General features: G+C 34.6%; 1 protein-coding gene across 1 annotated transcript in view; it reads left to right on the plus strand.

The window, feature by feature from the left end:
- Positions 1-282: 282 nt before the first annotated feature.
- The window catches only part of polr1a (RNA polymerase I subunit A), a 66,502-nt gene continuing 53,141 nt past the window's right edge, over positions 283-13,643 (plus strand). The window contains exons 1-2 of the mRNA XM_001922804.8: positions 283-445; positions 2,304-2,508. Coding sequence (XP_001922839.3) covers positions 369-445; positions 2,304-2,508 — 282 coding nt within the window. The 5' untranslated portion in view covers positions 283-368. The remainder of the gene's footprint in view (positions 446-2,303; positions 2,509-13,643) is intronic.

The following is a 13,643-nucleotide window of genomic DNA, read 5'->3' on the forward strand; positions in this document are numbered from 1 at the left end:
TTTACATCCATATAATTTCCATCAAAGAACATATAATCACCATGTTTCCATTCTACCCTTTGTTCGTTTTCCAAGGTCAGGATATACCATCTGAACAAACTTATAAAAAGCCGTACTTTTACGGCATTGTAGAATATTGATATTGAGGTGTTTCTCCGTATATAATTAATACAAATGTATATGATTTTTTTAGGTTAACGTCGTTATGTTTATTGTTTTTAAAACGTGATTTAATCTTATTTACCTGTACGTATTAGTTGGACTCGTCCGCTCGCCCAGAACACGGTCACACGTGTTTCAGCTCTACATGACGCACATGGGAAATACAGAGATAATTTAGCTTTAATTTATATGTTTATGCTTTGAAAATGCAATTTTCAAAAGAAACACCATGGAGGCGATTAGAGGGCATGTCGTTTGGCCTGTTCTCCGCTGATGAAACAAGGTAATCTTACACTTCCACGACTTTGCTAAAGAACTAACGTTAGTCGGAGCAGAGACACGTTAAACGTTAACTAATAAAAAGAACATACAGCTCATTTAACTCGTTAAGCTGTTTGACAACAAGCCCCATACTCTCTCACCCTAACATTAAACATAACGAACTGTCAAAGTGTTTGCTAAAACATCCCTTCCTGAAAAAAAAATGATAACAAAATATAAACATTTAAAGAATTTGTACTTGTTTTCATGGGTTAAATTACGAAGCGTAATTACTTTTTTTCTGATTTATGGTTGTCCATCTGGTGTTTAAACATGGCTTTCATTCGTGGCATGTTTAAATCACAAAATCCTAATGTAACATGTCTTAAGACATTTGAGAACTACTCAAATATACTGATTTTAACTGTTAATAGTTGATGGTGTGTGAAATTTTCTGTGGAAACCAGTTTTCCCCCTCAGGGAAATTTAAAAAATGTGCAAGCAACAAAGAATTAAAGAATCTTAAACGTGGAAAACAAGCAAAGATGGGTTGAACATGATATTTAATTTAAACCAGCAAAACTAGATCTAAGATTTAAACAATGGAGTTTGCAAGGCATAACATGCTTCTGTCTCATCATTATTACTGATAATCAACTTTCAAATACATACAACTTAGATAAACAAGACTTTTTCTGTTACCTTCAAGTTAGAGACTACTTCACTAAAAGCATAAGAGATTCAGAAGACATAAAAACAACAGTAGTGCAGATATTTATAGATACTCACAAAAAGAAGGTTAAGAACCTAGTATCAAAAATGTATTCCTGTCTGACATTAACAAAGAAACACTTAACAATGTACATACAACAAAAATGGGAAAAGGAAGCCAATATATTTATAACAAATGAGGAATGGTTAACTATTTGGGAAACACAGATGATCACAATTAATTGAGATTAATTGAGGAAATTTATTTTGAAAAAAATGTAATCAGGTTCTTTAAGACACCTAAAATAAAATTTCATTTAAAACTAGAGATAAAAAAAAATGGTGAATGCTGAATAAAATGTGGAAATGTATTGGCTGGTAATTTCCACATATTTTGGGATGGTAATATTATACACACCTATGAGCAAGATGTGAATAAAGAGATAAATGCAATAATGGGATTGAATCTGGAATGTAATTTAAAACTATGTACCTGGAAATTTACTTCTCAAAAAGACAAAAAAATGATGCATATCTTCTTCTTAATACACTTCTACCAACTAGCAAAAAGGCCATTACAAAGAAATGGCTCAAGGAAGATCCTCCATCTGTAGGTGGATGATGGCATGATATAATATGGAAGTACATTTTCCTTGAGATAACAAGCCTATGCAATTTTTGCATATTGGTGTGAAGAAATGTAATGTTTGAATTTTATTGTGATCCTTTTATTTATATATATTTATAATTCACAAAGTGTTTCTATATAAAACTGTGTTAAGGGTACCCATCAAAGATCAATAGGCTCAAGATATATATATATATCCATCTTGATATCCATCAAAGATCAATAGGTATATATATCTATATATATATCTATATATATAGATATATATATCTTGAGCCTTTTGATCTTTGATGGGTACCCTTAACACAATTTTATATAGCAACCCTTTACCAACCATAAAACCGAGTGTAAATAAGACTGCATTCAGTGGCATTTGACACTTGTCTTTTTTGTTTCCTTGTTTATTTGAAAATGTATTTTGATGTTGTTGTTTGGTTGTTTTGTGCTAAACTGTCTAAGCAAAACAATGAGCATGAAACTCAATATAACTACTAACTATTGACCTCTGTTAACATTTAACTTTTATTTTTGCTTTTAACAGAAAACTGAGTGTGAAAACTATCACAAATCCTCAGTTGCTGGATAATGTGGGCAATGCTGCTGCAAACGGGCTGTATGACCTGGCACTCGGTCCGGCTGATAACAAGGAAATCTGTTCTACCTGCATGCAAGATTTCAGCAGCTGTCCCGGACACTTTGGCCACATAGAGCTGCCCCTGCCTGTCTACAACCCTCTGTTTTTTGATGTAAGTGCCATATAGCTGTGTTTCATGATAAAACACAATAGCAATACAAAAGTTAATACCTAGCAGTATTTTGACAGGACCAAAAAAACATGGCTTCTGATGATACGTTAAGGTCTCATGAAGGAAATGATTAATCTGTGAATCAGAGTATTATTTACATATTTCAATTCACAACCTCAGCAAACTGTCTTGATTAAGTTTATGACAGTATGGAAAGCTTGAGTCAGTAAGGCAAAGAGTACTGAAAAATCATGTTTTGGTAAAAATAAATTATTAGCTGAAAAATGTAGAGTAAAAGTATCAGTTCTAAATATTACTCAAAGTATGAGTAAAAGAAGCCCTTCTAAAAGCGCTCAAGAGTAGTGATTATTACCTAGTGAACATCATTTACCCTTATACACTGCAAATAAAAAAAATGTAGCTCACATCAGTGTCTTTCTTTTAAGCGAGTTTCTATGTCTAAGTTAAAGGTACAGTAGGTGATTTGTCTTCAGAAACATTTTTGGTTGTGCTGGTTAAAAGTCTCTTCACAGTCCAATAGTAATGAATAAAGTAAATGATCTAAATGTATATGTATTTTTATATCCTGGGTAAGGCATAAAACAAAAAATGTACATCCAATCAAATTTTGTCTGGCAGACATTTCCCATAATTCTGATAAGTAGCCCAAACTGTGTCGCAACAGATGTAGATTTGCACATCTGCAGCCGTTCACCTCATTTTTACACACACACACCAAATTCACCTGCACACGATAGAGAGTGAGTGTAAAAACAAATGCTGAATCAAAACTTTTTAAAATCCTGAATCAATATTAAAGTTATTTTTACACGCTGGAGGAAGGATAACCCCATGGCTGAAGGATTTTTTTAGACAGGTAATGTTCTGTTTTAAAAGTATTTTGATGTAGATTGGGTTGTTACAAATGGGTTATATGCACAGAAATGTTGTTCAGCCACTGAAATCCTCTAGTGAAAGATTTATGCGACTATTTTCAGTTTTATAATGCGTGTCCTTTTACAGCATCGGTAATGTAGATTTTTATTTAGTTTTACAACAAAACATCAGTAAATAGCTCTATTCCGCCTAGCCTGCTTTACTTTTTTTTTATTGCATAAAAGTTTTTTGGTCGATATCATTTACAATAATAGTCATTAGATTCTTTACAATGGTGCCAATAACGAATGAAAAAAAGATAAACAATAGGGGGGAAAAATAACAGAAATCAAATAAAAATTAAAGAGAAAATCAATATGTAATTTAACCTGAGGATAGATATATATATTACATATGAAATTTAGAGTGAAGAGGGCAAAATAATATGACGATAACAATTTAGAGATTTAATAGATTATACATATTAAAGGTTGCAAATTGATTATGTATTGAGTGCTTTCTTGTTAAGTGAATGTGGAATTGTAGGTAAGTAATTTTTAATCTCTTGTATAAATGCTATAAATTCTGGCTTGCAATTTGAAAAATTACATTTATGAATGTAGAATTGCATAAAAAACTATTTATTATAAAGCAGATTTTAAAATTTATATATATATATAAAGAAAACAAATAATTATTTTTGGAGTAACATAAAAGTTATGTGAAGTAATATTTGAGATAGATAAATTAACATCTTGCCAAAATTGAAACACATGTTTGCATGACCAAAATAAGTGAGGAAGAGTTTCAGTGTCATTCTGACAAAAAGAGCATTTTGTATAAAATCTGATCCAAATCTTTTCTTTAAGAAGTTTTTGACAGGGTAAATGTTATTAGTATTAAAATATATTATTTCTTTTACCTTAATATTAAGGAAAAACTTTTGCTGTAGGGACCTTATATTTTTCCGGATTAAGTGATCAAAAAGAGTTGGTTTTATTTTCACATTGGTTCATTTTTGAACAATGACAACCTAACGCACTCACTATATTGTTTACCATGCTACTCAGAATATTTGGTCTAAAATAGAATGGAAGTATACGGCTTAGTAATAAGTGTAATTCTTGCACCTCACTGGTCAGCCACTAAGCATACAGTAGTCGTTATAGAGCGTAAAACCAGCGATCTTTGCCTGCATGATACATTGCCTCCATTGCTTCCAGCCTCCACCGCTGAGACTGCAGCTCTGCACAAGACTTTTGGCCAGCAGAGAAATTAAAATGGACATGCCCAACTGAGTCTGGTTTCTCTCAAGTTTTTTTTTTTCTTCACTCGGCTCTGGCTTGCATGGTTGAGGATCGGTAAAGCTACGCATTGATGAAATTGCTCTTCAGTGTTTGGACTCTCAATAATGACATTAAACCACACTGAACTGAGCTAAACTGAACTGAACTGAACTTAAACAATAAAAACTGAACTACCCTGATCCAGTTACTATGACCATTTATGTGAAGCTGCTTTGACACAATCTACATTGTAAAAGTGCTATACAAATAAAGCTGAATTGAATTGTATTGAATTGCACATTATGACAAGTTTTGTTTGCTACACAACTGAAAATGTTCTTGATATAGTACAGCTTTTCATTCGGAATTGTATTATTATAAAAATGATTAAAAAAATGAAAAAAATTATTTAAAATGATTAAGCTTTCTAACTGGTGAATGACATTATCTAGTGGGTCTCTGTCATCTTTAATGTGCGCGTTCGTGTTTCAGGATGCATGGCTTTGGATGGCAGGGGTGGGACTGTGTTTCAAAGATATTATCCTAACTGGTTAGTAGGGCTGCACGATACATCGTTTCAGCATCGAAATCGCGATGTGCGCATCCGCGATAGTCACATCGCAGGAGGGTGCGATGCAAAAAAAAAAAATTAAAAATGTATATATATAGGCTATATGTATTATGGGTGGAGCAGAACCCGAATACGGTATTCAGATAAGCACGAATAGCGTGTTTTACCAATACTTATTTCGAACAAATACTTGAAAAATGATTTGTATTCGGGGAACAAGAAAAACATTGTATCAAAAAGCTGCGTTTCCTCATGAGACCGCAGTACATGCCCGCATGAGTGAGTGAGTGAGTGAGTGAGTGAGTGAGTGAGGCATTCAGGAGTCGGAGGCGGGGTGGGGCCGGGGGAAAAAAGGTGACTAAAGCATGCTGCTGCTCCACAACAGCAACAGAGAAGGCTTGGCAGAGCGACAAATACTGCATTACTATTTTTGTTAATTTATTTTTTTTTCATCATACTAAAATAACACGTGACAGAAGTTCACTCAAAAGTGAAAGTTCTTTCTGTCATTAATTACTAACACTCCCGTCATTACTACTTTTAGAACATAAATTTTGATATTTTACCATATGAAAATGCAATGCAGTTATGAAAATTGTGAAATAAAAGCAATAGTGCAGAGATCTGGTCCTCGCGTCAGGTCAGGGTGCACCTGTAAACTTTAAAATGCAGACACGGAGGCGCACTAAACTCACACGGGAAAGAACTGGGCATTCAATTTATGTTTTAGTTAAATAATTATTTAAATACAGCTCTCTTGATCTCTAAAGGGGAAAAATGCTAAAGAAATTTGTCGTTAAATTAATTTTAGCAGAGACTCAACTGCCTGTAATTTTCACATTCGTTTTTCAGTTAGGGATTAGGTCTATTAACCTAATAACAATGTTTTGTTGGACACTGTAGTCTACACAATAATCAATATTATAATTTATTATATACATTATTATTAAAACTAAACTATACAATTAATAAAACAAAACCCTTTTTATTGTTTAATTGCTTTTATTTTGTCACCGCTAACAGTTGTAATAAGAAACATCACATTATGCAGAAGTTAAAAATACCTTTTGAGATTAAAGATGATCAGCCTGCCAAGTCAAGTTGACAGTGTCATAAATGAAATAGGTAGCATGATTAAAGGGGATTTGCCCAGCACACAACCTCTCGCAGCAGGTAAGCTGAATGAAAAAGTTTAAAAATATATATGCAATACAAAACTTTAAACATTTATGTTTTTTTAATAAAAATAAAAGAAATCAGGACAGTAAAATATCATTTAAACCACTGGTCTGGCGCTGATACTTTATTGTTTGTAGCGAGAAGAAGAGAAAAAAAGCAGATGAAAACCTGGCTGGGGAGACGGTGACAACATGGATTATCTGTTCTTCAGAAAAGATCACGACATTGTGAGGCGTTTATCATACAACGCAGTTCGTGTTTATAATCATTAATATTAACTAATATTAATTCTCTCTCTAGACTTTGTTTTGGGGCTTGTTCTTGTCGGCGCAGTATAGCCTCGGCTTATTGCACGTACAAATCCGATTGTGAAGAATGATTAAGCGCTAGCATTTTAATGCATCCTTTTCGCAAGTTATTTATCTATTTATTTTTTAAAGTGGTGAGAGCATTATTTACTGGCAAACATGTTCATTAATCTCGTACATCAACAAATAAAGTAGCCTACCTAAATTAATTGACCTTTTATGTAAAAATTAAGCAATAACTTAACTTAATTAAATATTAATAAATAAAACATCCGTATAAACGTAGGCCTACATGTTTATTTTTGAACTTTCGTTAATAAAACAACACAAAACTGTTTATAAATATTGTAGATAAATATTAAATAACTTTAACTGCTTGAAACTGTATAATAATATCAATTTAACGTTACATTTTTTAAAGAACTTAACAAATAGCCTAAATGGCACTTTACTAATCAGTGTAATAATAATATAAATATTAATAATTATAGGGAAAAATTAAATATTAACCTAGTAACAATATAAGTCAGATGTTTAAAAAAACAACGTAGGTACTCTCCACCTTTTGTATTCATATTTTAAATTATTTGCCAGAAAAACTAACATGTTGACTTTGTAAGGTTTAAGTAAAGAATGGGGTTATAGTGTTTCCAGCAATACACTGTCAGACGGTGTGCTTGTAGCGAAAATGCACAGACAGGCTACTTTTTCACAACCATGCGAGAGAGGGCTTCTCCTTCTGTTCCGCCACCCGCATTTTAGAAGACAGGAGTTGATTAAGCTTACATGGCTTTTTTCCCTCGCCGTCAATTGCCACTGGCTTGCATGATTCGGGGCCTGTGGATCTGCGTATCGATGAATTTGCTCTTCAATGTTTGGACTCTCTGCAGTGAATATTAAAACACACTTTAACACTTAAAAACCCCCTACAAAAAGCTTAATCTAAATTAATTCGTCAACCTTTCTCGGTCGGCATGAATCCAAAATGTTCCCAGATGTAAGATTTCGTTTTCTAACAAGATTCATGGTTGAACTTGAACTTGCTGAATCGCGCCTAATGTTATATTCTAACAGATATGTGATACTTGGCAACATAACAGTAATTTGTGTTTTAAAGTGCGTGACGTCACGTACTACAGCCGGTGGCAATGGACAACGGCAGTGGCAACTGACCACGGCGGTGACGCGGATGTCTCGGTGACCGTCACAGCCCTAGTCTTAAGTATATATATATATATATATATATATATATATATATATATATATATATATATATGTATGTGTGTGTGTGTGTGTGTGTGTGTGTATATATATATATATATATATATATATATATATATATATATATATATATATATATATATATATATATATATATATGTATATATATAATATCGCAATATATATCGCAGGGAAAAAAAAATCGCAATGTCAATTTTTTCCAATATCGTGCAGCCCTACTGGTTAGCATTTTGACAGATCACCTACTGCACCCTTAAAGTTTGCCATTGTAAGACTATAAATTTAATTGTGAAAATAAAAACTAGGGGTGTAACGATACACTCAGCTCACGATACAATGTGTATCACGATATAATGTTCACGATTCGATATGTATCACGATATTTGGAATAAAAATTGAAAATTAAACTGAAATGCCAATTTTATTTAAAAAAAAAAAATTACCAAGTAAACTATTTTATTTATGTATTTCTTTTGTTTCAACTTGTTAAACTGAACCTTCTTTAAGAAAATAAATTAAACAGGACTGTCTCTGGAAAATAAAACAATTTAAAAATTTATAATTCTTATAAAATATTATTGAAATGACAGAGACAAAATTAAGGAACAATTTAAGTTAAGGTGCACAAAAAAAAGCTTTCTATTCAATTAAATTTAACAGTAAGAGCTTAAGGCTTTGCTTGGTCACTTGCGTTTTTTGTGTGTGCAAAAAAAAATCCACATTTCCAGGTAATCAGCAGTTCTATAAGATAATCCTGAACTTATGTGTATCTGTCTGAGAGGTTTTTATGGATGGCTGTCTTCATGTTGGGCATGATGAGTGACAGGGTGGCCGTCTTTTCATAACACAGGACAGTCGTGGCTCTTTTCAGCAGTTTAGGCATGTTTACTATTTGTTTGGCGTCGCTGATGTCGGTGCTATCAAGTGTATCATGTCGACGTGCATTTTTGTGTACCTCTGTACTCAAGGGTTAATGTTTGTCGTAATCATAACTCTAAAATGCGATATGATTGTTTAAATAATGTGCACGTTTTCGGTTTAACTTCCACTGCTAAGTGCTGTTCATACTTCACACGCGGCTCCTGAACGATCACTCTGTCCCACAAACTGAATGTTGTTTACTATTACCTGTTACGCCTGTTTCATACCGCAAGCGTCAGCGGCGCGTGAGCAGAGCGTGAGCAGCGCGTGTGTTTTCGGCGTCCATGTTAACAGATTAGAGCTTTCATACCGCACGCAGCAGCAGCGCGTCAGAGCGAGGCGTGAGCGTTGCCGAAGCAGCAGTGCAGCGATAGTTTCGGCGCTGGGTCTATTTTTGATCAATTAAAGTGACAGTGCATTGATAATGACCAAAACACATTGAATGGCAGTAAAAAGTAGCAGCTTTACCCAATAAATGGTCCCCGTGGGGACCCGGGGTAGAATAGGTCCCTAGCACCCCCTTGCTGTTCGTAAGAGGCGACAAATGGGGCAACTTGTTGGCCGTGAGTTGCGACTCGTGTTGGTGGAGGAAGAGATCCTGGTGATTGAGGATTTTGATTTGCTGCGGCTATCAATTATCCAACACATCACTTTGGCTCATACTTCAACTATACGAGAGATTGGAAAGGCCCATTCCAATCAATCGGCTTGTCAGGACTTGCCTTTCTCCCGGAAGGCGCTGGCATAGGGTCAATTGAGTATTATAGACCCTGTGTTTATATGCTCAAGTATATCATCACTGTATCCTTGATGTACATCCAGTGGATGTCCGTGGCTCTGTACATCCCCTTGTAGGACTCCGAGGTGGGTGAGGAGCAGAGATGAAGAACAAATATCTAAACATTATGGCAAAAAATCAAAACACTAAAAAACGGATATTGGAACAAGACTTGGAGACTGAACTAAGAACTGGTTTTAATTTCCCATCTGAAAATGAAAACTGGCAAAGATTTATTGTACTGGAATCACTGACTGATGACATGCCCCTGACCAAACTGTCCCCTTTTGCGATCCACAAAGGAATCACAGGAATTGCAGGAACAGTAAAAGACATTAAAAAGCTGCGATCTGGACAAATTTTGGTGGAATGTGCTAGGAAAGCTAACTCAGAAAATTTACTACAAGCAACAACTTTGGCTGGAATTACTATGAAAGCATTCCCTCATTCTACCCTGAACAACAGCAAAGGTGTAATCCGCACCAGAGAATTACAAGATATGGACGAATCTGAAATCGCTTTAGAATTAAAACCAATAGGTGTAATCGACGTAAAAAGAATAATCATCAAAAAGGATGGGCAGATGATTAAAACGGGAACATACATCCTGACCTTCAACAGACCACAACCACCAGAGAAAATCAAACTTGGATATTTAAGTGTTGCTGTAGATATATTCATACCAAATCCACTGAGATGTTTTAAATGCCAGAAATTTGGTCATGGATCTGCAGGATGCAAAAATAAGACAACATGTCAAAACTGTGGTGAGGATGATCATGGAATGAACTGCACAAAACCTCCTAAATGTAAAAACTGCCTTGGAGATCATGCAGCCTCATCAAAGAATTGTCCCATTTGGCATAAAGAGAAAGAAATACAAAAAATAAAACACACAAGGAAGATGAGTTATCCTGAAGCTCGTAAAATAGTTGAAGCTCTTCCTGCCTTCTGTCTGAAAAAGCCCTATTCTGTTGCAGTCACACCAAAAACTCAATCAATAAGTTGTCAGACGGATCTAACTTGGCTATTCAAGGACAAACCTCAAACCATAAGCAACACCAAAAACTCAACTTCCCAAAAAACAAAAAATGAACTCATTCAAACTGGACCAATTCAAGACTCATACCTAGAACAGAAAGAATCAAAAGTGAAAAAGAAAACTCCAAGTACAACAAATCAACAACCAAATCAAGATAAATGTCGAACTCACAAAGATGACAATCCTAAAGATATTGAAATGACGGAGACAACGACCAGTCGTAGTCGTAGTCTCTCACCTAAATGTAAAAATAAAGGACCTGTACCTATATTTCCCACTTGAGAATAAACAATCACATAATACAGTGGAATTGTCGGGGACTAAAAACCAACTTTGCAGAATTACAGCATTTAAATTCTGTTTTTAACCCACTTGCCTATTGTATTCAGGAAACCCACTTATCTCCAAATGATGCCTTAACTTTTAAAGGTTTTAATATGATTAGTATATGTGGACCAAACATACAACGACCCTCTGGAGGATCAGCTATCCTAGTGAGAAACGACATTATCCACAGTCAAGTTGTATTGGACACTCAATTACAAGCAACAGCAGTTCAACTTACTCTACATAAAACAATTACAATATGCTCTATCTATATCCCACCTCATGAAGCTGTAATACCTCAAGAACTGGACAAACTTATTTCACAATTACCAACTTCATTTTTACTGATGGGTGATTTTAACAGCCACAACATCTTATGGGGTGATGATCACTGTGATGCCAAAGGAAGAAGAATGGAAACTTTTATAGAAAATAATGATTTATGTCTTTTAAATGATGGAACCAAAACATATCTTCATCCAGGACATGGTACTTATACAGCAATCGATCTGACAATATGTAGTGCTGATCTTTTACTTGACTGTTCATGGAGAGTATGGAATGATCTATGCGGGAGTGACCACTTCCCAATTATCCTCACATTTCCACAACTGGATGTAACAAGTAGACCTTCAAGATGGCAACTCAAGAAAGCAGACTGGACCACCTTTCAAACCTTGTGTTGTGAAAAATTTATGTCAGCTACCCAAGATAATCAGAACTCAATAGAAGACTTCACTCAGCAGTTAATCGCTATAGCAGATGAAACCATCCCAAAGACATCAACAAAACCACAACGAAAGACAAATCCCTGGTTTAATGAACAATGTAAAAAAGCTATTGAAACTCGGAAAAAAGCAGAACGTGCTTTTAATAAACATCCAACAACTACAAATTTTATCCATTTTAAAATTTGTAGAGCCCAAGCTCGCAGAACCCTAAATAAAGCAAAGAAACAAAGCTGGAAACAATTTGTATCCAGCTTAACTTACTATACTCCCATGAAGAAGATTTGGAACATGATCCGTAAAATGAAGGGAAAGGAAAATGGAACTCGCATACAACATATTATAAAACAAGGAATACTTCAAACAAAGGAAATGGACATAGCAAATACATTAGCTGAAGCCTTCGAAAAGAATTCATCAATAGAGAACTGCCTCCCAGCATTTCAAATCATACGAGCACAGCAGGAATGCAAAGAACTAAATTTTTATTCTGACAACAAAGAAGTATATAATCAACCTTTTAAAATTAAAGAATTAATAAATTCTTTAAAATGCTCACATGATACAGCCATTGGACCAGATAAAATCCATTACCAGTTTTTAAAACACTTACCATATAGTTCACTATGCCTCCTACTGGACGAGTTCAACAACATCTGGTCTTCGGGAAAAATTCCAGCTTCGTGGAAAGAAGCAACAGTAATAGCTATACCTAAACCAGGAAAAGACCACACTGATCCAAATAACTACAGACCAATTGCTCTGACCAGTTGTTTATGTAAAACGATGGAAAGAATGATTAACAACCGTCTTGTCTGGACACTAGAAAAAAACAAACAACTAACTGACTACCAGTGTGGATTTAGACGTGGAAAGAGTACATTGGATCAGTTAATCCGACTAGAAACTTATATCAGAGATGGATTCATCAGAAAAGAACATGTTGTTGCTGTTTTCTTTGATTTAGAAAAAGCTTATGACACAACATGGAGATATGGAATTTTAAAAGATCTTCACCAAATGGGATTTAGAGGAAAACTTCCTACCTTCATTTCAAACTTTCTCACTAGAAGAAACTTCAGAGTCCAAGTGGGAAATTCCCTTTCAAATACCCACCAACAAGAACTCGGAGTTCCTCAAGGAAGTATACTCTCGGTCACACTCTTCAATATTAAAATAAATAGCATTGTGGAAATCATTGCTCCAAATATGTTCTGCAGCATCTACGTGGATGATTTATGTATCTGTTACAGAGGGAAGAACATGAATACAATTGAAAGGCAATTGCAGTTAAATATTCACAAAATTAACCAGTGGGCTGTCGAAAATGGTTTTAAGTTCTCTAAAACAAAAACTGTTTGTACACATTTTTGTATCCAGCGATCACTTCATCATGATCCAGAACTTTTTATCAATGGAAATATGATCAAAGTTGTTAAAGAAATCAAGTTTTTAGGTCTCCTTTTTGATAACAAAATGACTTTTATCCCTCATTTAAAATTTTTGAAAAACAAGTGCCTCAAAGCTATGAACATAATCAAAGTGTTGGCAAAAACAAATTGGGGTGCTGACTTAACTGTACTTTTACGATTGTACAGAGTACTCATTCGATCTCGTTTGGATTATGGAAGCATAATTTATGACTCTGCCAGGAAATCTTATAAACAAATCCTCAATACAGTCCACCATCAAGGATTACGGCTTGCTTTAGGAGCATTCAGAACATCACCCGTTCAGAGTCTGTACATTGAAGCTAACGAACCCTCACTTCAAAATAGACGGCTGAAACTTTCATTACAATATGCTATCAAACTAAAGGCAAATAAGAATAACCCAGCTTATACTGCAGTTTTCGAACCTCAGTTTGTACAATTATA

Source organism: Danio rerio, chromosome 14 (assembly GCF_049306965.1).
Source record: "Danio rerio strain Tuebingen ecotype United States chromosome 14, GRCz12tu, whole genome shotgun sequence".
NCBI lineage: Eukaryota > Metazoa > Chordata > Actinopteri > Cypriniformes > Danionidae > Danio > Danio rerio.